This window comes from Perognathus longimembris, chromosome 20 (assembly GCF_023159225.1).
Source record: "Perognathus longimembris pacificus isolate PPM17 chromosome 20, ASM2315922v1, whole genome shotgun sequence".
In the NCBI taxonomy this organism is placed as follows: Eukaryota; Metazoa; Chordata; class Mammalia; order Rodentia; family Heteromyidae; genus Perognathus; species Perognathus longimembris.
In genome coordinates this window covers 44,808,231-44,831,392 of record NC_063180.1, presented here as the reverse complement: position 1 = coordinate 44,831,392, position 23,162 = coordinate 44,808,231, and the positions used below count along the sequence as shown (strand labels likewise).

At 64.0% G+C, this 23,162-nt stretch overlaps 2 protein-coding genes across 2 annotated transcripts; one reads left to right on the top strand and one right to left on the bottom strand.

Moving 5' to 3' along the window:
- Positions 1–8,271: 8,271 nt before the first annotated feature.
- Snx33 (sorting nexin 33) lies at positions 8,272–16,629 on the bottom strand. The gene is given in 4 exon segments (XM_048329559.1): positions 8,272–8,559; positions 14,233–15,461; positions 15,463–15,974; positions 16,473–16,629. Coding segments are annotated over 3 exon segments (1,707 nt in total). The 5' UTR covers positions 15,687–15,974; positions 16,473–16,629; the 3' UTR covers positions 8,272–8,305.
- Positions 16,630–20,637: 4,008 nt separating this feature from the next.
- Positions 20,638–21,760, top strand: Imp3 (IMP U3 small nucleolar ribonucleoprotein 3). The gene is given in 4 exon segments (XM_048369271.1): positions 20,638–20,772; positions 20,774–21,100; positions 21,102–21,228; positions 21,324–21,760. Coding segments are annotated over 3 exon segments (555 nt in total). The 5' UTR covers positions 20,638–20,664; the 3' UTR covers positions 21,222–21,228; positions 21,324–21,760.
- Positions 21,761–23,162: the final 1,402 nt, after the last annotated feature.

Here is a 23,162-nt window from a genome sequence, read left to right as displayed (position 1 = left end):
GCCGACCCCGAGCTGCTCCAGTTCTGCCGGACGCCCCAACCCCGCCCTCAGGAACGGCCAGTACTGGGTGTGAGGCTGCACCCCGCGCCCCGGCCCGGGGTCCCCAGAGAGGGAGGGGGGCCAGGAGCAGAGGGTGCCGCAGCAGACGGGGGAGGGGGTCCTGGAGTGGAGACCCTTGTGGGGACCCCAGAGCTGAAGGATGGGGGGCGGGAGCGAGGGGTGGGCTCCAGCTCAGCACCCTCCCCGCCCCCGGATGCTGCCTCGCGCTGTCAAAACCGGTGACCCCCGGATGGGTGGTGACATCGATCCCCGATCTGCGCCGTGGGGTCAGTCACGCCTCCCCCCACCCGGACCCAGAGGACCAGGAGAGGCCCCGGGGGAGGGCGACAGGAGGGGGCGGGAGTCCTGGCTTCGCCCCCCCACCCCGCCCTGCGGGTGGTGGGGAACCCGTCCCCATCTCTGGTAGTTTAGGGAGCAGGGGAAGGGAAGGGCTCCGCCATAGAATAATATATTTGGGGTGGGGTGGGTGGGGCTCCGGGGATGATCTATTTAAAGGAGATTCCAGCCAGGCACGGGGGCTCACGCCTGTCACCCTCGTTACTCAGGGGGCTGAGATCTGAGGACTGTGGCTCAAAACCAGCCCAGGCAGGAAAGTCCACGGGACTCTCGTAGCCAGTGAACCACCAGAAAAGCCAGAAGCGGCTGTGGCTCAAGCCGAAAAGCCAGAAGCCGCCGTGGCTCAAGCCGTAGAGCACCAGCCTTCAGCAAAAGAGCTCAGGGACAACGCCCGGGCCCCGAGTTCAAGCCCCAGGACCGATACACACATTCAAGGAAATATTATTATCATGAACCAGGCACGGGTGGCTCCCAGCTGTCACCCCAGCCCCTGAGGAGGCTGAGCGCCGAGGATCAGGGTTCAGAGCCAGCCCGTGACACTCTGATCTCCAGTGAACCACCAGAAACGCGGAGGTGGAGCTTTGGCCCCAGTCGGTAGAGGGCTAGCTTTGAGCGAGAGCGCTCGGGGACCGAGTTCAAGCCCCCAAACGGACTCTAGAGCAGCTCTGCGGCGTGGTGCAGAGCTGAGCGACCGGTCCTGGGGTGGCGTCCCCGGGAACGGAGCAGGGGCTGAGGGGGGGTGCGTGCTCACCCCAGCCCCCTCCGCCCCCCCAGGATGTGAGCTGATCAAGCTGCGGGGTGGAGGGTCTCCGGGGCACCCCGGCTTTGGGGGGTTACCGCCTGGGAGATTCGGAGCAGCTCTGTGTTAGTTGTGTTTTGCTCTGCACCGGGCCTTCTGCGATGCCGGGGGCAGAGGACAGGCGGGGCAGCCCCCCCAGTGCCCGGGCAGCCCCCCCAGTGCCCGGGCCCTCCGTGGGGGGGGGCAGGCGGGCGCGTCCGGAGGTGGGTACAGAGGCAGCCCAGCTCCTCCTCCCACACGGGGCTGCAAGAGAAAATAAAAGGTGTCGCGCACTAGCTGGGTTCCGAGCGTTTGCTTCCTGTTTGTTTATTGCTGGTCCGGCCTGGGTTCCGGGTTCGGGGTTCAGGGCCCGGCGCCGCCCCGAGCCTTTCAGCTCAACCTCGCGCTCGCGCCACCACGGAGCCCCAGCCCCCTGTCCCGCTTTGCTTTTGTTTTTGAGGTCACTGGAGGTAAGAGTCTCGGGGCGCTGGGGCCGGGGCTCACACCCATCCACACCCGTCACCCGGGCTGAGCTCTGAGGATCGGGGTTCAAAGCCAGCCTGGGCAGGGAAGCCCCCGAGGCGCTCATCTCCAAGGAGCCACCGGCACTGCGGGGGGCGCCGTGGCTGGAGGGGCGGAGCGCCCGCTCAGCGCAGAGCTCGGGGCCCCGAGTTCAAGGCCCACGACCCACAGCCCGCCAGAAAAGCCCTGGGACAGAGCTTACCTGCGGGTTTGGGGGTGCCGGGGGCGACCCTGGCTCCCCGCACGGGGTCCGCTGCGTGGCCTCTGAACCCCGACACTCCTCCCGGCCCTCGGAGCCCCAAGGCTGGATCCCCAGGGCCTCCCAGCTCGGGGGGGGGCACAAGCAGCCCCCCAGAAGCACACGGGGAGGGGGCGGAGCTCTGCTGCCGCCCCGGGCGCTGCCCCCCCCGCCCCCCCCCACTCAGCGCCCGGCTCTGAGCCTGGCCTGGAGCCACGGCCCCGCCAGGACCCGGGAAAGCGCCATTCACCACGCGACCCGCCCCCCCAGCCACGCCTGCGTGCGCCGTCCTGTGGGTCCCCCCCCCCCCGCGTCCCGCACACCCGGCGCGTACGTCCACGCAGCGTGTCAATGCACAACGCGGACGCCGGCAGCGGCCCAGCGCCGGGCCCCGCCGCCCACGCCTGCGAGCCCAGCCACTCGGGAGGCCCAGGTGCGGGGGCCGCGGTTCCCGGAGCCCCGGAGCCCCGGAAAGCAGAAGCCGGGGTGAGGTTTGAAGCGGTGGAGTGTCAGCCTTCAGCCGAAGCCCCGAGTTCAAGCCCCGGGCCGCGCGCGCGCGTCGCACACGCCGGCCTCTGCCAGCGCCTCTCCTGGCTGCTGGGGTCGGTCGTGGAGTTGGCTTCGCTGTTGTCTTTCCTTCTGGGGGGCCGGGGGGGGGGCGGTGCGGACAGACAGCGGGGAGGGAGCGGAACAACGGGGGGGGAGGGGGGGCCTCCCCAGGGCCTGCCAAGCCACAGCGCCGCGCTCCCTCCCTCCTCCCTCCCTCCCTGCTCACGTCTGGCCGAGGGAGAGGAAATTCTCCCCGCGTGAGTCACGGACTCCTGGGCCATGACGCCAGGGAGAAAGCGCGAGTGCAGCGTGCCAGTGCGCATGCGCCACACACGCGCACACGCACGCGCACACGCACGCACGCACAGGCGTGGACGCACCGGCGCCGTTCTGACGCCCTCAGCCACCCGCCCCCGAGCCGACCCAGCCCGGGCGCACGAGCACCGGGACTCGAACCTCTGAACGCCGCCGCGGCAGCCGCGGTTCAGCCGGGAGAGCACCAGCCTGAGGGCAAAGGTCAAGGGTCGGTATCCAGACCCAGAGTTCAAACCCCAGGATCGGTGCGCGCGCACACACGCGCGAACACGCACACGCACACGCACAGAAAATGATCACACGGCAATGTTTGCTCAGTGCTCCCGGCGCGCCGAGCACTCTGGCCTTCCAGCACCCCGAATTCCTGCTTCCGGCTCCCCCTCCCCCACCCCCTCCCCCACCCCCTCCCCCACCCCCCTCCCCCACCCCCTCCCCCACCCCAGCCCTGCCCTTGGAAAGGCGCGGCTCCATGACTCCACTTGGCTCCCAGCCCGAGCAGCCCGGGGCGGCTACTCATCCTCGAACCGGTGACTCAGAGCCCGTGGGCCACGTCCGTCTGCCGGGGCAGGTTGTTGGGCGTGGCTCACGAGGGCTCACCCCCCCCCCCCCCCCCCCCCCCGGCAGCCACCGGGCCCGGCACGTCGGGAGCCTGGAGGACGGCACAGTGCTCGCGTTCCTGAACTCGAACTCGTGGCCCTCGGGCAGCAGGGCCGCCACCTCTGGCGTGATGGTGGGGACACTGAGGCTGGGGGGGCGGGGGGACCTTGCCTGAGGCCACCCAAGGAATCCGCCCACTGGAGCGAGGTCCGGGCGCCCTGACAGCCCCCGAGGCTAAGAGCGGGGCGCCCCGGGAGGCAGATCCCCAGGGAGCCGGGCCCAGAGTCGGGGTGGAGGAAAAGCGGGGTCCAGGCCCAGACCTGCCTGCTCCCCTTTGAGGCCCTGCAGAGCTGGCGGGCCCGGCTCTCCCCGCGAGGCCGGCGTCGGGGCCCTGGCTGCGCCCGGAGCTGACAGCCCAGCCCAGCCCTTCTGCGCAGAGCCCAGCCCGCGTCACGCTCCCGCCTGGAACGCCACGGCATGAATCACGCGCGGAAGGGAGGCCGAGACCGGAGGATCGCAGTGCGAATCCAGCCCATCTCTAATCAACCACCAGGAAGCTGCAGTGGGCCCGCGCCCCAGGGCCAGAGCGCGGGCACTGAGGGAGACGCCCGAGTGTCAGCGCCCAGGCCCCGAGTTCAAGTTCTAGTACTAGTAGAAGAAAACAACAAGAAGGAAAAGGAGGACAAGGAGGGGGGGTGGGGGATGGAGAAGAGGAGGAGCGGGAGGAGGAGGGGGAGGAGGAGGGGGAGGGGGAGGGGAGGGAGAGGAGGAGGAGGAGGAGGGAGAGGGGGAGAACGGAGAGGCTATAGCTGCCGGCTCAAGCTGGCGTGCAGAGCGCGTTGGCCACAGCTCTGCAGACCTTGCTTTTTAAGCAGACTTGGATCGCACTGGAGCTTTGCGGGGGTTCAGGTCCGCTGGATCCTGGGGTAGATTTCACAATCAGACGATCTGAGCTCTGTCTGGGGGAGGTAAATTCTGATTCCCCTCCACGACCTTCCCGCCAGGCCTGTCTCCCCACCCCCCCCACGCCCCGGCAGAGCCAGGACCAAGCCCGGTGGGGGCACAGGTAGGGAGCCCACCGGCCTGGGTGGGGGACGGCCCGCCCGGGCTCGGCTCCCGCAGGCCTGAACGGGCGGGTGGGCAAGCGGGCCGTCCCCACACGGTCCGGGAGGACAGACACCGGGCAGGGGCTTGTCCAGCACGCCTGAAGCCCTGGGTTCGAATCCTTAGTACCGTAATGTCCACCCCCAGGAGGCCCCCACGCAGATGACCCCACCTGGTAAGTCTGCGCCCAGTACCCGCGTCACCTAGCTAGCTGGCACACCTGGAGGCCGTGACCTCCCGCTTCTCGGAGGACACATCCAGTCCACCTGCCTCCTTTCCCTAGATAACCCGGCTCCACACGAGGCCCCGCTTTCCTTTGCTCTTTCTCTTCTTCCTTCCCCTCTGGCTCCCCACGCCTCCATCTTGTGGGGGCTGGCAGTTTGCTCTTCCCCCCAATAAACTCCTTCCTGCTTGAGCCCTGTGGCGGTTTCCTTTCAGCTAGCCTTACGAGCATCACAGGAACGGGGAAGACCACGGCGGCGCAGCGGCTCGAGGGGGGACACCGGCCCCAGCCTCCGGCCCTGAGTTCAAGCCCTAGAATGGGCGCCGTTAATTTTTAAAGGGGGTGAATTTGGGGCCCACCCAGGCCTCTCCCTTCGGGGGGGTGTGCACCTGCGTGTGGTGTGACTCACTCGGCTCTTTGGGGACACTCTTCAGGCTCCCCATCTCGGAGAGCCGCCTAGAGCCCCTCAGGAGATGACCCCAGGCTCAGGAAGTGGCCCATGAAGCCCGGGCCCTGTGGGCACACCACGGTGGGAGGAGAACAGCCGGGTGTGAGAGCACAGGCGAGTGTGCAACTCTGGGACCGAATGAGCGTGCGGGGGCACGTGCCCCTGCCGGCGGGCGGGCCGGTGCACCTTGAGCGGGGTCATCCCAGCTCCTCAGGAAGCTGAGGTCTGAGGATCACGGTTCAAAGCCAGCCGGGGCAGGCGAACCCACGGGATCCTTCTCGCCGGGGAACCCGCCGGAAGCCGGAAGAGGAGCCGTGGCTCAGGTAGTGGAGCTCTAGCCTTGAGCACAAAGAAAAAGCAGGAGACAGCCAGAGCTTTGGTCCTGAGTTCAGATCCCCGTACTGGCCCACGCGCACGCGCACGCACAGAGGACTGCAGCCCCACAAATGAGCGGATGGCCACCGTCCCTGTCTCGAGCCGCCCGGGGTCTCCAGGGCCTGGCCGGGCTCTGCCACCGGGCACCCGGGACCTGAGCCGCACCCTCTCCCCAGACCAGGCGTGAGGCCCACAGGGCCTGCCCTCAGGGCGAGGCCCCGCCCCCGCCGGGCCCGCCCCCGCCTCCCCTCCGGGTGAGGCCCCGCCCCCGCCCCGCCTCCCCTCCCGGCGAGGCCCCGCCCCCGCCTCCCCCTCCGGGTGAGGCCCCGCCCCGCCCCCGCCTCCCTCCGGGCGAGGCCCCGCCCCCGCCGGCCCCGCGGCCCGCCGCCGCCTGGCACAGAAAGGCAGGCCTTGTTCTCCAGCCCCCTCCGCCAGCAGAGCCAGGGGGCCTGGAGACAGCTGGGCCCGGCTCGGCCAGGAGCATCTGCCCGGCACTGGCTCCCCAGTGCGCGGCTCGGAGGGAACCCCACATCCCCACAGACAAGGGGGGTGGGGCCTGGCACCCTGCGCCCACACAGAGCCGCCCTCGCCCCGAGGCCTCTGGATGCCTGGAGACCCGGCTGGCGCAAGTCTGCGTTCTGAGCCCGGGGCCGCACGCCTGTCACCCCCAGCGACTCGGGAGGCTGAGGTCTGAGGATCAGGGTTTGAAGCCAGCCTGGGCAGGAAAGCTCCTAAGACCCTTGTCTCCAAGGACCCACCGGCGTGGCGACCAGGGCCAGCCTTGAGCCAAATAAAGCTAAGCAAGAACACAGGCTCCGGGCTGGGAAGGTGGCCTCGTGGTACAGCGCTCGCCTTGCGTGCACGAAGCCCCAGGTTCGAGTCCCCAGCACCATAAATACAGAAAAAACCGAAGTGGCGCTGTGGCTCAAGTGGCAGAGTGCTAGCCTTGAGCAAAAAGAAGCCAGGGACAGTGCTCAGGCCCCTGAGTCCAAGCCCCAGGACTACCAAAACAAAACAAAAACCAGCTCTGAGTTCAAGCCCCAGTATTTGCACCATTAAAAAAAAGGGGGGGGGGACAGGCTGAATATTATAGATTGCCTCAGATAGGAGGCCCAGCCCTGTGCTCCCCGCAGAAGGCTACAAGAAGGTCAAAGTTAAGAGGAGGTTAAGGGGTGGGGTGCTCCTTGGATGGCTTGGAAAATAAAGGCAGGCAGGGAGGGAAAAATATTTCCTCTGAAAGTCCCAAATCTGACCTAATTTTGATCCAGAGCCAGAGGAATTCATTCCAGAAGTTTCTCTGAGGACATTTAGCCTGGACCAGGAGTGCTGTTCTGAACGGGCCTCTTCCCCTTCCCTCCTGGCTTTGCCCCCCCAGCCCTGAACCCCAACACCACACGAGACCCACACGCGACACACAGACACACACCATGCTTTAGTGTAAAAGGTTTTATCAAGAAAAAAAGAAAGAGAAAAGATTGGGACAGCAGCGAGGGGCAGACCTGACCTCCTGGGACACAGAGGTGAAAGGTCAGCCCCCCAAGGCAGAAATCCCTCAGGATGTAAACATAGGTAAGAGGCTGGCACCTGCGGGGGGCAGGGCCACCCCCCAGTAAGGCTGGCAGAGGGCAGGGGCGCCCAGGCCCCCTTCCTCCCCTTGGTTTTCTCCCTGTGCCGTGGGAAGGGCTGGGAGGGCTGGGTTAGACCCCCGGCCGCCCCGGCTTGGTCGTCTGGCCGTGTTTGGCGGGGATCTGTGCTGCTCGGCTCGTCCTAGCACCTTGAACCCAGGGAGGGAGGGAGGCTGCAGAAGCTCCCAGCCAGCCCGGGCGCCGGGGCGCACGTCTGCCGTCCCAGCGACTCAGGAGGCTGAGATCTGAGGATCGAGGTTCACAGCCCGCCTGGGCAGGAGAGGCCACGAGACGCTTATCTCCAATGAGCCACCAGGAAACCGCAAGTGGCGCTGTAGCTCAATGTGGTGGAGCGCCAGCCCTGAGCAAAAACGCTCAGGGACAAAGCCCAGGCCCTGAGTTCAAGCCCCAGGACCCCAACAGAAGCCAATCTCCTAGCCAGATAAAGAGAAGGCGGGGCTCAGCGGGGGAGCCTAGGAGAGGTGACCGCAGCCCCCTCGGACGGGACAGGGTAAGGGCAGGCAAAGCCAAGACTCCGGAGCCCTAGATGGGCCCTTCCCTCCGCCCTACAGGCCGGAATCCCCCACGGGGGTCTTAAAGGAATCTGGGAAAGTGAGAGGAGGAAACAGAGGTGTGGCTCAGCTGGTACAGAGCTAGCCAATGAGCAAAGGCATCAGGTACTGAGTTCGAATCCTGGTCTTGGACCCGAAGAAAAAGAAAGGAAAGGTAAAGGAGAGGAGAGCCTAGGTGCCCTCTCGTCACTGTCCGGCAGAGTCAGGACACCGCCCGAGTGTCCCCCACTCCCCGGGGGCCGTCATGTCCTGTGGGGTGCTGGGGTCCCCTCCGTGGACTTCTTTGGATATCCCTCATAGGACGCCGCCCCCCGGGGAGCGCCCCGTCCCAGCCTGGGTGCCTGGCGTGCGGCCCCCCGCAGACCGCAGAGTCCAGGGGAGGGGGGGTGGGGGGAGGGGCCGGGGGGGAGGCCTGGCCCTGGGGTGACTGACCAGCAGCCTGGGCTTCGGCCGGATGCCCCCCGGGCCCCTGCCGTGCCGTGTGAGGCGGGACTTCCCCAGGGGCCACGCGGGACTCTTCTGCGGGGGGGGGGGAGGGGGGGTCCCGGGGGGCGGGGCCCCCGTCAGAGGTGGTCGTACATGCGCAGGGTCTTCTCCAGCTGCTGGCCCACGCGCTGGTAGAAGAGGATCTGCTGGCGCAGGTAGCTCTGCATCATGTGCTTGAAGTCGAGCTCGCGGCGCTGGTGGAAGTGGTTCATCTCGGCCTGCAGCGCGAAGCCCACCACGCGGCAGCGCCGCCGGATGCCGTCCGCCTCGTCCTGCGCCATGCGGCCCTCGTCGCTCATGCGCTGGCTCTCCTTCACCTTGGCGAAGGCGCCTGGCGGCAGAGCCCGGGGCGGGGGCCGGCGGGTCAGGCCGGGCCCCCTCCCCCCGACGCCCCCAGCCCTCTGCCCTCCAAACCCGGGGCTCCAACAGCTGCTGCGCGTGTGTGTGCGCGTGTACGTGCGTGTGCGTACACCGGGGCTTGAACTCAGGGCCTAGGCGTGGTTCTTTAGTTCTTTCCACTCGAGACCGGTGCTCTACCACTTGAGCCACAGCTCCACTGCTGGCTTTGTGTTTGCTAATTAGAGGTAAGAGTCTCACACAGGCTTTTCTCCCTGAGCTGGCTTCAGACCTGGGTGCTCAGACCACAGCCTCCCGCGTAGCTCAGGTTACAGGCGTGAGTTTCCAGTGCCGGGCTACTGCTAGATTTGTTCTCCCCTTCCCTCTCCCTCTCCCCCCTCCCTCTCCCCCTCCCTCTCTCCAGTCTTAGGATAAGGCCTGGGTGCTTTTTTTTTTTTTTTTGCCAGTCCTGGGCCTTGAACTCAGGGCCTGAGCACCGTCCCTGGCTTCTTTTTGCTCAAGGCTAGCACTCTGCCACTTGAGCCACAGCGCCCCCTCTGGCTGTTTTCCATATATGTGGTGCTGGGGAATCGAACCCAGGGCTTCATGTATATGAGGCGAGCACTCTGCCACTAGGCCGTATCCCCAGCCCCTCTTGAGCCTTTTTAATCAAGGCTGGCGCTCTATCACTTGAGCCACAGCTCCACGTTGGCTTTTTGGTGGTTAAGGATGGAGTCTCCTGGACTTTCCTGCCAGGGCTGGGTCTGAACCGAGATAATCAGATCTCAGCCTCCTGAGCAGCTGGGATGGCAGGCCTGAGCACCAGTGCCTGGCATCTCGGAAGGCCACTTTTTCCCTCTTATTTATCTTGGTGCCAGTCCAGGGCTTGAACTCAGGGCCTGGGTGCTGTCCCTGAGCTTTGTGCTCAAAGCTAATGCTCTCCCCGCTTGAGAGTCTCAGACATTCCTGCCCTGGCTGGCTTCAAGCCATGCTCCTCAGCTCTCAGCCTCCCGAGCAGCTGGGAGGACAGGCGGGAGCCCTGGGGAGCACCGGGGAGCACTGGGGAGCACCGGGGAGCACTAAGGAGCACTGAGGAGCACCGGGGAGCACTGAGGAGCACCGGGGAGCACTGGGGAGCACTGGGGAGCACCGGGGAGCACTGAGGAGCACTGGGGAGCACCGGGGAGCACTGAGGAGCACCAGGGAGCACCTGGGCCTAGCTTCCGCTGGATTTCTCATCTCCAGGGCAGGGCAGTTCCCACCCCCCCACCCCCGGGACCGCTCCCGCTACCCGCACTCCAGGCTCCTGTTTCAGTCAAGCCCTTGTGACTTCTGGGGGCCCTCCGGGGGCCCCGCGTTTCCCTCACACCCTGTAGCCCTCTGCCCGCCCCGGGGAGGTTCACGTCTCCCTTGGTGTCCCTCAGCTCCTGACCGACCTCTCTAGGGATGGGATTTAGGCGCCCGCCTCGCTTTTGGGCAGCCAGGAAAATCCCTCCACCCCATCTGTCCCAGGGTGCCCAGCTGCGGTGCCCTCCTATACAACAAAATCCACACCCATTTCCCCCGGCCCTGGAGGCCTCCGGGAATTGGCCCTGTTCCTGGTTCATCAAACCCTTCTAGATCTTTCCTCCTGTACCTCCTTCCCACTGGATCCCTCATTCATAATTCAAGACCCAGCTCAGATGTTACTTCTACACAATGGCAGAGCCCTCTTCCTCCCCCCTCCCCCAGATGCCTGCCGTGTGTGTGTGTGTGTGTGCGTGTGTGTGTGCGTGCGTGTGTGTGCGCGTGTGTGTATGTGCTGTGTCTGGCACCAGAGCATCTTCTGCCCACTAGAGCAGAAAAGTCTGTGATCTCTGATCCCAATTAAATACCAAAAAGCTGGGTAGCTCACGTGAGGGAGCGTCGGCCTTCAGCAAAACAAGCACGGCGAGGCGGGGGCCGGCGTTCCCACCTGCGCTCCCGACAACCAGGAGGCTGAGATCTGAGGACCGCGGTTCAAAGCCAGCAGGAGCGTGGAAGTCAGCGTGACGCTCATCTCCAACGAACCACCAGAAAACCGGAAGTGGCGCTGTGGCTCAAGCGGCAGAGCGCCAGCCTTGAGCTGAAGCGCTCAGGGACGGCGCCCAGCCCCGAGTTCAAGCCCCGGGACCGGCATAAAAAGGAAACAGAACTCCAGACTGAAGGCGCCCACCTGGCGGCAGGAGCGAGCCCCACTGCGCCCCCTGCCTGGGCCCCGCGTCACCCGCCAAGGCCGCCCTGGGCTCCGGCCTGGCGCTCAGCCCCGGTCTCCTTGGAGCTCCCTCCCCCCCCCCCCCCCCCGGGAGCTCGGCTCCGGGGCCCCAGCTGTGCTCTGCCATGTTGTCACCCCAGTGTGTTCTGTTTGTGAAAGGGGGGCGCCCCCAGTGCCTGGCTGCGCGGGCTCCCGGGGGGCACAGATCCTGCCTTGTCCCAGAGCCAGCCTTATCTCCTCAGGATAGTGTGTGTGTGTGTGTGTGTGTGTGTGTGTGTGTGTGTATCGAGGCCTTGAACTCGGGGCCTTTGCTTGGCTTGCTCACTCAAGGCTAGCGCTTGACCCCTTCAGCCACACTTCTACTCCTAGCTTTTTGCTGGTTAACTGGAGATAAGCGTCACAGGCTTTTCTGCCCGGGCTGGCTTTGAACTGCGATCCTCAGAGCTCCAGGATGAGAGGCCTGAGCCACCAGGGCCCGGCTTTTGGAATGAACCGTTTCCATCCGTCCGTGAGGAGCTGGCGAGCGGGCTCGCGGGGTTGCGCCCGCGGGCAGGGCGGGCAGGGCGGGCAGGGCGGGCAGGGCGGCTGGCGGCCAGGGCTCCGCGGCAGTCAGACTCCACATCCCCGTCACCCACGTGGAGGACGGGGAGCAGAACCCACCGGGGGCTGCGGCCCCAGCGGCCCGCGCCTGTCACCCCGGCTACTCGGGAGATCTGAGAATCTCGGTTCACAGCCAGCCTGGGCAAGAAAGTCCGTGAGACTCATCTCCAAGGAAGCCCAAAAAGTCCGACGTGGGGCCGTGGCTCAGGTGGCAGAGCGCCAGCCTTGGGCGCGAAGGCTCAGGGACGACGCTCAGGCCCAGAGTTCAAGCCCAGGACCGGCAGCACAAGACCAAACAGAGGCCAGCCAGGCATCATCAGTCCCTGGGGAGCCACCGGCGCCCTGGGGCCCTGGGCGTGGGGTTACCCTCCCGCCCCAGCCCCGCTGCTGCCCACACAGGAAGCGCCCGCCACGGAGCAGGTTGAACCAGCTTTCCCAGGGCTAGCCGGGCCCTTCCCCCACAGACCAGATCTAAGGTGTCCCGGGAGCTCCGCCCTCACACGCCCCGCCCCGGCGCCCCGGCGCCCCGGCTCCCCGCTCTGGTTTCACGGAAAGGAAACGAGGCCCGGAGAGGAAAAAGCGCTTCCCGGAGCACCAGCGGCCGGCAACGCGCCGGGCATCTCCTGGAGCCCAAAGGCGGAGACGGAAAGTGGGGCGTAGGCACCGGGGAGAGGGAAGGAAACAGGAGAAAGTGGTGACGAAAGCAGGCTAGGAACGAGAAAGAGAGAGAGAGAGACAGAGAAAGAGAGAGAGAAAGAGAGAAAGAGAGAGAGAAAGAGAGAGAGAGAGAGGAGTCTCAGTACTAGGACTTGAACTCGGGGCCAAGGCACTGTCTCTTAGCTGTACCCCTTAAAGCTAATCGTGCTCTAGCTCTCCCTCTGGCTCTTTGCTGGCTAGCTAGAGATTAACGGTGTCGAGGACTCCCCTGCCCTGGCTGGCTTTGAACCTCTTGAGTAGCTGGGATGGCAGGCGTGAGCCACCGTGCCCGGCTACTGCACAAGTTGAGGCAGTGGCCTCCTGGTGAGAATGGCAGCGGCTCGCTCGCTCTGACTGCCGGGGTTCAGGGCTGTGAAAAGTGTTTGCAAGTCCTGCAGCTCAGGCCCGAGGGAGGCCCCAGGGCCCCACCCAGATTCAAACTCCCCACCAAGCCTGACCTCAGGCCTCTGGGCCCAGGAACCAGCCCCTGCGCACTGCAGACCAAGTTGCCACCCAGCCCCGGAGAGAACCGCGCCTCTCTCTGGACTTCTGCCCCGGCCAGCCAGCCACCTGCAGGCGCGCCCCAACTCGCTCCCCAAACGAGACAAGAGGTCCAGGTACCCGCTGGCTATGGGGGCGCACGCCTGTCATCCCAGCTACTCAGGAGGCTGAGATCTGAGGATCCAAGTTCGAAGCCAGCCCAAGCAAGGAAGGAAACGTCTGAGACTCTTATCTCCAATGAACCACCAAAAAGCCCGAAGCGGCACTGTGGTTCAAGTGGTAGAGAGCCAGCCTTGAGCAAAAGAAGCTCAGGGACAGCGCCCAGGTTCTAAGTTCAAGCCCCAGGGCTGGCAGAAAAAAAAAATTAGAAAGTTCAGGGAAGGGAAGATGGGCCTGAGCCCCCTTTCTTGGCCACCCCAGCCCGGCCCCGGTGCTCCATGTGGCCTGAGATGAATCACTTCCCTAGGGATTCCCAGCTGCCCCTCCCCCTCCGAGGGGACCATGGGAACGAGCAGAGCCTGGATCCGGGCTGTGTCCTTGGGGAGCTGGCAGGAGGGACAGTCCCAGCTGGGCCACAGACTCCCTGTGCAGCCACCGGCAGGGGACAAGAGCCTCCCACACCCGCGAGCAGGACAGAGACCCCCCCCCCCCAGATAAGGCCCCTGGCTGGCAGGGTGTGGGGAGGGAGACCAGGCCGAGGGGAGCTGGGGGCGGGGCTGAAGGGGAGGGAGACAGCCTGTGTGTGCGTGTGCGCGTGCGTGCTCTTTCCTGGGTCCCTGAACTCCTAGGCTTCTCCAAGGCATTTGCTCCCAGCCCCCCACTCCATCCATCCGTTTCCGGAGCCCAGCCGGACACCTTGAGGCTCAGGGAAGGATGGGGGGCCATGAGGTAGAAACCAAGTCAACAGGTGAACTGACAAGAATGAAAAGACAGAGCCTGCGCAGGGAGCTGCTGGGGGCTCGCGGCCCGTCCCCCCGACCGCTCGGGAGGCTGAGATCCGAGGATCGAGGATCGCAGTTCGAAGCCGGCCCGGGCAGGAACGTCCAGGAGCCTCATCTCCCATGAGCCACCAGAAAACCACAAGTGGAGCTGTGGCTCAGCGCGGAGGAGCGCCAGCCTCGAGCCGAAGAGCTCCAAATCAGAACCCACGCTCTCAGTCCCCGCCCCGTGACCGACAACACATAAAGACCTGAGTGAGTGGCGTGGGTCCCGCACCGCTGGCTCGCGCCTGGAATCTCGGCTACTCAGGGGACTGCGATCCGAGAATCCCCCCCCTGAGCTCTGAAGCCGGCCAGGGCTGCCAAGTCCAGGAAACTCTCATCTCCAGCTTACACCCGCCAACAGCCAAGCCGCAGGCGGGACCTGGGAGTGTGGCCTAGCGGTGGAGCGCTCGCCTAGCATGCCTGAAGCCCTGGGCTCCATTCCTCAGCACCACGTGCACGGAAAAAGCTGGGAGGGGCGCTGTGGCTCAAGTGGTAGAGCGCCAGCCTTCAGCCAAGAAAGCTAAGGGACAGCGTCTAGGCCTTGAGTCCGAACCCTGACTGAGGGACACCCTGCCAGAGCTCCGTGTCCACGCGGATCCACCGGGGAGGGTCGCCCCAGCCCCCCGGGCCGTCCGCGGCGCCCCGCCGGCCTCACCTTTCTGCAGGTGGATGATGTCGGGGAAGTTGGACAGCAGGCCCTGGTAGAGGGACAGCGTGTCGAGCATCTGGAAGAGGTCGTGCTTGGGCTGCTCGGCGAACATCTCGCCCACGGCCTCGTAGGTCCGGCCGGTGTGGGAGATGGCGTGGTTGAGGGCCTCGGAGCTGAAGGGGGGGTCCATCTGGAAGGCGTGGCTGACGGCCTGGAAGGCGCTCCCCAGCTTCTGGAACTCCTTCCGGAAGCCCCCCGCGTGCTTGCGCACCAGCTCCGACGCCACGGCGCTCAGCTGCAGGACGCTGTCGTCCATCTTCCTGCTGAAGGCCTTGAAGAGGTCCACCCGGTCCTCCACGTCCTGGAGGTCCTGGTGCTCCGTGGGGATCTGGAAGGTGAGCAGGAAGCTGGCGCCCACCAGCTCGTCCCTCTCGGCCCGGCGCTTGCCCATCTTCCACTGCTTGTCGTCGCGGCAGCTGAGGAAGTGCTGGAAGCCCTCGTACTGCGACAGCACGGGGTGGCTGGTCATGTGCTCCATCCAGAGGACCAGCCGGCGCTTCCGCTTGGCGATGAAGTCCTCCTCGAAGCGCCCGGTGGCCTGCTTCTCGGGCAGGTGGGGCACGGAGATGACGGTGAACTTGTGCAGCAGGCGGTTGTACAGCCAGTCGAAGTGCTTGTAGCGGCGGTACACGGGCGAGCCGGCGTGGCTGGGCGTGAGCTTGTAGGAGATGTAGCTCTTGATGCCCTTGAACTTGGTCTGCTTGGTGGGGTCCTCCACCGAGCAGGCGAACGGCCGGGGGTTGGCCTTCCACTGGGGGCCGCGGGGGCCCATCTCGATGGCGTGCGTCTCGGCGATCTTGCCCGTCAGGGGCACGTCCCCCAGGATGAACGCCTCCACGCCGGACCGCACGAAGCACGAGAAGCGGTTCAGGTTGCGGCCCACGGCGCTGCCTCGCTTGGCGGAGGCCGAGCTGTCCTGGCGCTCCAGGGGGGGCTTGGGCCGGAAGGCCGGGTGCTGGCTGGGGTAGGCCCCCGGGTAGGAGAGGTGGAGCGGGGGGTGCCCGTTGGTGCCCAGCCCACCGGCCCGGGGCTCTTCTACCACCGTGCACCCGTCGTCCCAATCGTCCCAGTCGTCGTCGTCGTCCTCCTCGAAACTGCCGGGGTTGGAGAAGAAGCCAGCGCCGGCCGCGCTGGGGGCCGGGCCGGGCTCCCCGGGGGCGTCCGCGGGGCCCGCGGGGGGGGCCGGCCGGCGGCTCGGCCGGGCTGGGGCCGGCGGCGGGCGGCAGGAGCTCCACGTAGGAGGCGGGGAAGAGCCCCATCTCCCCGCGGCTGTTCTGCCCCTGCAGCCAGCCATCCAGAGAGTTCTCGCTGAAGACCAGCAGCTCCTCGTCCTGCTGGATGCTGATCTCCTCCTGGTTCTCGCTGTGGAAGTCGTACAGGGCCCGGCCTCTCAGGGCCATGGCGGGGCTCGGCGGGGCCGGGGTGCCGGGCCTCAGGGGTGCATTTCGGTCCCGCCGCTCACTCTCCGCCTCTCAACCCCATGGTCACGGCCCACAGACGGCCATGGTTGGCAGGGAGGACTCCCGAGCGTGGGTGCTCCTGCTCCCTCCTCCCCTGCAGGTGTGTGGGGCGGGGGGGGGGGCTGTCCTCCTGCTCCCCACAGGAAAGCCAAGTGACCTGAGACACGGCTCTGTGGGGCGGCCGGGCCGGGCCTGGACACGCAGGGTCTGGACACTCCCGCAGCGCAGCTGGAAAGCAGAGAAAGGTCAGACATGAGTGGGGGCCGCGGCTCAGGGGCTCAGGGCCTGGCCTGCCCGGCATGGGGCCCCGAGGACCCAGCCACAGCCCCCTCCGGACTGGCTGACCTACAGACCTGGCCCCTCCTCCTCTCCTCCCCCCTCCCCCTCCTCCTCTCCCCCCTCCTGCCCTCTCCTTCCTCCTCTCCTCTCCCTCCTCCTCCTGTCCTCCCCCTCCGCCTGTCCTCCCCCTCCCCCTCCCCCCAACTTGGGTTTTTAAAAAATGTCCAAGGTCCGATGTGTCCCGACCCCCGACGCGCCAGGAGGGGAAGGGCCGGGACCAGGGGGGACCGGGGCCGGGGGCCGGGGCCAGGGCGGGCAGGGCCGAGGACAGGACCGGGCCCGGGCGGGTGGCGGGGCCAGGGCGAGCCCGGGTGGGACTCCGGGAGAGTTGGGGCGCCCGCGGGGCCCGGCGGCCTCCTTTCCCCAGCGGCTCCGGCCGAGACTCACCGGACCCGGATCCGGATCCAAGTTCAAGGGGCCGGCGCGGGCGGGGGGCGCCCCGGGTCCCGGCCCCGCGCTCCCGCGCTCGCGGGGCTCCGGCCCTGCCGGGGAGGTGGGGGGCAGCGGCACCCCGAAGCTCGGGCTCCGGCCCTCGGCGGCGGCGGCGGCGGCACAGCCCGGGCACCGCCAGCGGGAAGTCAGATCCAAAACAAAAACGGCGATTCCGGGAGGGGAGGCGGCGGCGTCCCGGGGAGGAGGGCAGAGGGGAGGGCCGGGAGGAGGAGGCGGGGAGGAAGAGGAGGGGACGGGGGGGGGGGAGGGAGGAGGGGGGGGACAGGGGGAGGACACGGGGAGGGAGAGGGAGGGCAGGAGGAGGACGCTGGACAGACCCTCCTGCCATCCCAGGCGCCCCCCTTGCCCCCCCTCCCCAGGTCCCCACGGGCCCGCGCGGGGATCAGGCTGCAGTTCTCCCCCAACACCCTGACTTTAGGGGAGCTGGCCTGGCCTCCGGGACAGGAGTCACCCTCAGGGTAAAGGGTGGTACAGGGCCACAGGGTGCCCCGTCTGGTCCCCCAGAACTGCGGATGGCACCGCCCAGGGTCCGGGGTTCCATCTCCTAGGCAGTTGTAGCCACCCGTCCACCCGGGGAGGGGGGGGTGTCAGCGGTCCACCAGGTCCCCGGCCAGCTGACAGGGCCAGGGTCCCTGAGCTGGGAAACCTCTAGGGTGGGGGTGGGGTGACCACTGGGCCCTGCTGCCGGCAGGGAACAAGGCAGGGGCAGAGTTCGGGGGTCCCCTGGTGGCCTTTTGTGGTGTGTTGCGGGGGGAGGATGGAGGTGGTGTTTTGGGGTGTGTGGGGATGGTGTTGGGGTGTATGGGGATGGTGTTGGGGTGTGTGTGTGTTTGTGTTCTGTGTTTCTTACTTGCTTGGCTGGCACTCTACCATGAGGCGAGACACTTCTAGTCCTGCTTTGTGCTGCACCGGAGGAGTGGGGCAGCCCAGCCTGGGGCTGGAACTAAGCATGGTCCCTTGGCTCTTTTGTTCAAGACTGGCACTCTACCACTTGAGGCACAGCTCCACTTCTGGTTTTTTTGGTGCGTAATTGGAGAGGAGCCTCATGGATTTGTCTACCCGGCTGGCTTTGAACCTCAATCCTCAGATCTCAGTCTCCTGAGTAGCTGGGACGACAGGCGGGAGCCTGCCTGGCAAATACACGTTTCTTGTCCAAAGTGACTACAAGAAGTAGGGCAGGCAGGCACTGAGGGCTCACGCCTGTCACCCTAGCTACTCAGGAGGCTGAAACCTGAGGACAGCAGTTCAAATCCAGCTTGGGCAGGAAAGTCCGAGACTCTTATCTCCAATTAACTACCCAGGAGCTAGATGTGTGGCGTTGTGGCTCAAGTAGAAAGCCAACCTTGAGCACAACAGTTCAGGGACAGCACCCAGGCCCTGACTTTATGCCCCAGGACTGGTGCACACATGCATGTGTGTGTACATGCGCGTACACACACACACACAAGATTATACTAAATGAACTCCCCTTGTATAAGAAATTGATGCTTAAAAAATGTGGAGGGGGAAAAATGCACTAACCTGCACCCTGCCTACCCTTTAAAAATATTTCTCCAGCTGGGAGCCAGTGGCTCGAGCCTGTCATCCTAGCTACTCAGGAGGTTGAGATCTGAGGATCATGGTTCAAAGCCAGCCCGGGCAGGACAATCGTGAGACTCTAATCTCCAAAAGAAAACTGGAAGTGGTGCTGTGGCTCACGTGGTAGAGCGCCAGTCTTGAGCTGAAGAGCTCCTGGATGTAAGGTCCACCCCCCAGGAGGCCTCCATGCAGATGCTCCTGTCTAAGTCTGCGCCCAGTCCCTGAGTTACCCAGGTAGCTGGCACACCTGGAGGCAGTTACCTCCTTCTCTGAGGTCACATCCAATCCACCTGGCCACCCTCCTGCCTTTTGCTATATAATCCGGCTCCACACAAGTCCCTGCTCTTCCCTTTCTCTCTTGCTCTTTTTTCTCTTCTTCCTTCCCCCCATTCCTCCATCTTGTGTGGGCTGGCAGTTTGTTCTCTCCCTAGTAATCTCTTCTCTGCCTGAACCATGTGGCAAGTTTCCTTTCCGGTGAGCCTTACGGCACCCAGGCCCAGAGTTCAAGCCCGATGGCCGACAAAAAAAAGTAAAAATGTCTGGACTTTATATAATTTGGGGCATGTTCTTTTCTGCCGGAGCCTGATTCATACCCAGGAAACGATCACTGTCCTCCAGCCAGGCACCTGACGGCTTGCCTGGGCCTCGGGGTGAGCAGGGAAAGCCCGGAGGCAGGTGGTTTCCTGGTTGCCCCCACTGTTGGCAGCATGGGGGATACAGGGCTGCGACCGTAGCAATGTAGGCATCAGGGGAGAAGGGCTGGGAGGAATAAATCTGGGAGGGACTTTGCAGGTAGCAAATAGACATTTACAAACATCCTCTAAGAGTCAGGCAAGGAGGTGCCTATCTACCTGTAGGCCCCAGCTACTGAAAGGTTAAGGCAGAACGATGTGAGCTCAGGTCAACAATCCAGGCTGGAGGTGCGGGCCGAGGGGTAGAGTGCCTGCCTAGCAAAGCCTTGTATCTCACCCCTCCTTCCGACACAATGAAGTGGATGGCATTTCTCTTAAGGCTCTTGACTCAGCCCTGGCTAGCTTTGAACCTGCAGCCTCAGATCTCAGCCTCCTGAGTAGCTAGGATTTCAGTGTGAGCCACAGGCGCCCAGCTTTTTTTTCCCTCTTTTTCTTAAATCTCAAAGAAAGTCTTTCAACTCCAACCATATTGAACTATTCCTTTTCCAAAACAAATATAACGGTTTGCCAGGAGCCAGCAGCTCATGTCTATAATTCTAGGTACTCAAGAGGCTGAGATCTGAGGATTGCAGTTTGAAGCCAGACAAATCTCTAATTAACCAGCAAAAATCCAAAGTAGAGCTCAAGTTATAAGCCTAAGCGAGGGCCTGAGAATGTGGCCTAATGGTAGAGTGCTTGCCTGGTATACATGATGCCCTGGGTTCGATTCCTCAGCACAACATACATAGAAAAAGGCCACGCTGTGGCTTAAGTGGCAGAGTGCTAGCCTTGAGCAAAAAAAGAAGCCAGGGACGGTGCTCAGGCCCTGAGTCCAAGGCCCAGGACTGGCCAAAAAAATAAAAAAGCAGCTAAGCAAGAGCTGGAGGCCTGAGTTCAGGACCCCCGCGCCCAAAGTGCTCTGTGAACAAGACTCACCAGGATAATCTCAAGATGTTTCCTTTTTTATCTTTTGTTCAGTGCTGTGGATCCAACCTGGGGCCTCAAGCATGGAAACGTTTACAGTGTATCTAGGGACTTTCGCGTCACATATAATGATGACTATTTCTATGCAAAAAGCAACAGTAAGCGATGCAGTGTGTTGTTATCTCGGTCCCGGGGAGGAGCGGCTGGAGTGGGTAAGATGAACCGGTGGCGGCAGGAACAGACTCACACTTTCCACCTGTCCAATACCGCGCACGTTTAAGACGGGGGTTTAAGACGGGGGGTTTAAGACGGGGGGGTGGGGGGGGGGACACACAACACCACGACGTGCCCGGCGAGGAAGCTAGATGGCGTCCAAGGCCTGAGGAAGGGCTGCGTCCTCGGCGGCTCCCGCGCCGGTGGGGAACGCGGCCGCCCGCGCCTCGGCGGCCAGGAAGGAACCCGCCCCACCCGGCTACTTCACCTGAGCGCGGCCGAGGTCGGAGGGCGGCGGCTCGCAGCCAGCCCGGCCGGGCGGGCGGGGAACACCCGCGAGACTCTATCACCGCCGGCGGAGGCTGCGGGTGCAAAGGCCCCGCAGGGGCAGTGCTTAGGCTCCGAGCTCGACACGCGCGCGCGCGCACACGCCGAAACCCGCGAGGAGCCCGGGAAGGCGCCAACTGGGGTCCCGCTCCCAGCCCCGAACCCGCGCGCAGCGTCCCCACAGCACGTGTCCCGCCCGCGCTCCGCAATCAGAAACGCAGGAATGACACCAGCTACCGAGTAGAGGCAAGGCCCGGTTCTGACCAATAGGAAGCCGAGGGGGGCGTGGCCACGGCGGGCCGCGCCCCGCCCCCCCTCCGTCATTGGTCCGGAGCTGTCAGCGGCGAGGCGGAAGTCGCGAGAGCTCGGGAACGGGATCTCCACGCCGGCCCGCCGCCGCCGCCGCCGCCATCATGGTGCGGAAGCTCAAGTTCCACGAGCAGAAGCTGCTGAAGCAGGTCGACTTCCTGAACTGGGAGGTGACCGACCACAACCTGCACGAGGTGCGCGTGCTGCGGCGGGTACCGGCTGCAGCGGCGCGAGGAGTACACGCGCTACAACCAGCTGAGCCGCGCCGTGCGCGAGCTGGCGCGGCGGCTGCGCGACCTGCCCGAGCGCGACCCGTTCCGCGCACGCGCGTCGGCCGCGCTGCTGGACAAGCTGTACGCGCTGGGCCTGGTGCCCACGCGCGGCTCGCTGCAGCTCTGCGACGCCGTCACCGCCTCCGCCTTCTGCCGCCGCCGCCTGCCCACCGTGCTGCTCAAGCTGCGCATGGCCCAGCACCTGCAGGCCGCCGTGGCCTTCGTGGAGCAGGGCCACGTCCGCGTGGGCCCCGAGGTGGTCACCGACCCCCGCCTTCCTCGTCACCCGCAGCATGGAGGACTTTGTCACCTGGGTCGACTCCTCCAAGATCAAGCGGCACGTGCTGGAGTACAACGAGGAGCGCGACGACTTCGATCTGGACGCCTGAGCGGGCCGCCCCGCCCCCCCCTCCGCCGCCGGCTGCCTCCGACCGGAGGGGGAAACTGAGGCCGGGGGGGGGGGGGGACGCGGAGGCGGCCTTCCTCGGGAGGGCGGCGTGGGGCCTCCCTCTCGGCACAGCTGTCCTTGACCGACGGGGAAACTGAGGCCGGGGACAGAGCCTGCCCTTCCTGAGTGTGTGTTAGTGGATGGCCGCTCCTCAACTTCAAGGCACCAGACCTCAAGTCAAGGACTCAGGGGTAGGGAGTCTCCTCTTCGTTTCCCATGAAATCTGCTTAGGACTTGGACGACTAGGTTAAAATGACTGCCCTTTGGGAGACACTGCAGTACAAGGTGGACTTTTGTACTGCAAGGTGGACTTGTTTAAGCTTCTTGGGTCCAAAATGTTGGTGTAAAAAGCTTTTGTTCCAACTGTGTTTGGGGCTCAGGTTTCCATAAAATAGGTGTGAGTGATACTCCGTGTCCTCTCCCTCTTATGAAGCAGTGTTATTTCCCCCCCAGTATCAATAAATGGCCCATACCTCTGTGGAGGTGCATCTTGTGTTGTTTTTTTTGTCTCGTCTTTGTGTGCATGCTGGCCTGGCTGCTGCTTGTCATTTCGCTTTTTGGACCCAGGCTGGTGCCCTACCACTTGAGTTTACACATCAGCTTTTTTTTTTTGGCCAGTCCTGGTCCTTGGACTCAGAGTCTGAGCGCTGTCCCTGGCTTCCTTTTGCTCAAGGCTAGCACTCTGCATTTGAGCCACAGCGCCACTTCTGGCCATTTTCTGTATATGTGGTGCTGGGGAACCGAACCCAGGGCCTCATGTATACGAGGCAAGCACTCTTGCCACTAGGCCATATCCCCAGCCCCACATCCAGCTTTTTGATGGCTTAATTGGGGTGTTTTGTTTTGTTTGTTATTTTGGCCAGTCCTGGGGCTTGGACTCAGGGCCTGAGGACTGTCCCTGGCTTCTTTGTGCTCAGGCTAGCACTCTGCCACTTGAGCCACAGCGCCACTTCTGGCCGTTTTCTGTATATGTGGTGCTGGGGAATCGAACCCAGGGCCTCATGTATACAAGGCAAGCACTCTTGCCATTAGGCCATACCCCCAGCCCCTGATGGCTAATTGGAAATAAGTCTTACAGACTTCCTGCCCAGCCTGGCTTTGAACTGCCACCCTCGGAACTCAGCCTTCTGAGTAGCTGGGTTTACAAATCAGCACCAGGCCCAAGCTGGTTTTACCTAGGTTGGTAGGCCACAGGCTCTACTTGGGGGGCTGAGAGGAATGGCCTGAATGAGTGAGGTCTACAAGTGAGGCTCACGTGGTGCTTCAGGATGTTGTACAAGGCCGGGCAGACTTGTCACTGTTCCAGTCCTTTTCTGGGAATGAGTGTTTTGGCTGAGTTCTTCTCCACAGGGTTCCTGTTGATATTCCAGCCCCAGGAAATACCATATTAGAGGACTGAAGTATTTGCTTGCCTAAGGAAATAATCGCCCTGTAGTTTGGCCATCTAGTGGTTAGAAATGGCCCAGGAGGTTCCTAAAAACAGATGTTCTTACAAGCGGTTGAGAGACCTGGAAATGTCACTTGGTGGAACAGCTTGTGCTTAGCATGTTCAAGGCCCTGTTCAATCCTGGGCATGCTCACTGCCATTTAAAAAAAAAAAAAAGCGCCAAGTGCCAGTGGTTCACTCTTGTAATCCTAGCTACTCAGGAGGCTGAAATCTGAGGATCACTGTTCAAGGCCAGCCTGGGCAGAAAAATCCCTGTGAGGACTCTTCTCTCCAGTTAACCACTCAAAAACCAGAAAGTGGAACTGTGGCTCAAAGTGGTAGAGAGCCAGCCTTGAGCAAAAGAGCTTAGGGACAGCGCCCAGACTCTGAGTTCAAGCCCCAAAACAGACCAAAAAAAAAAAAAAAGATATACTTAAGAACAATGCCAATTTTGAT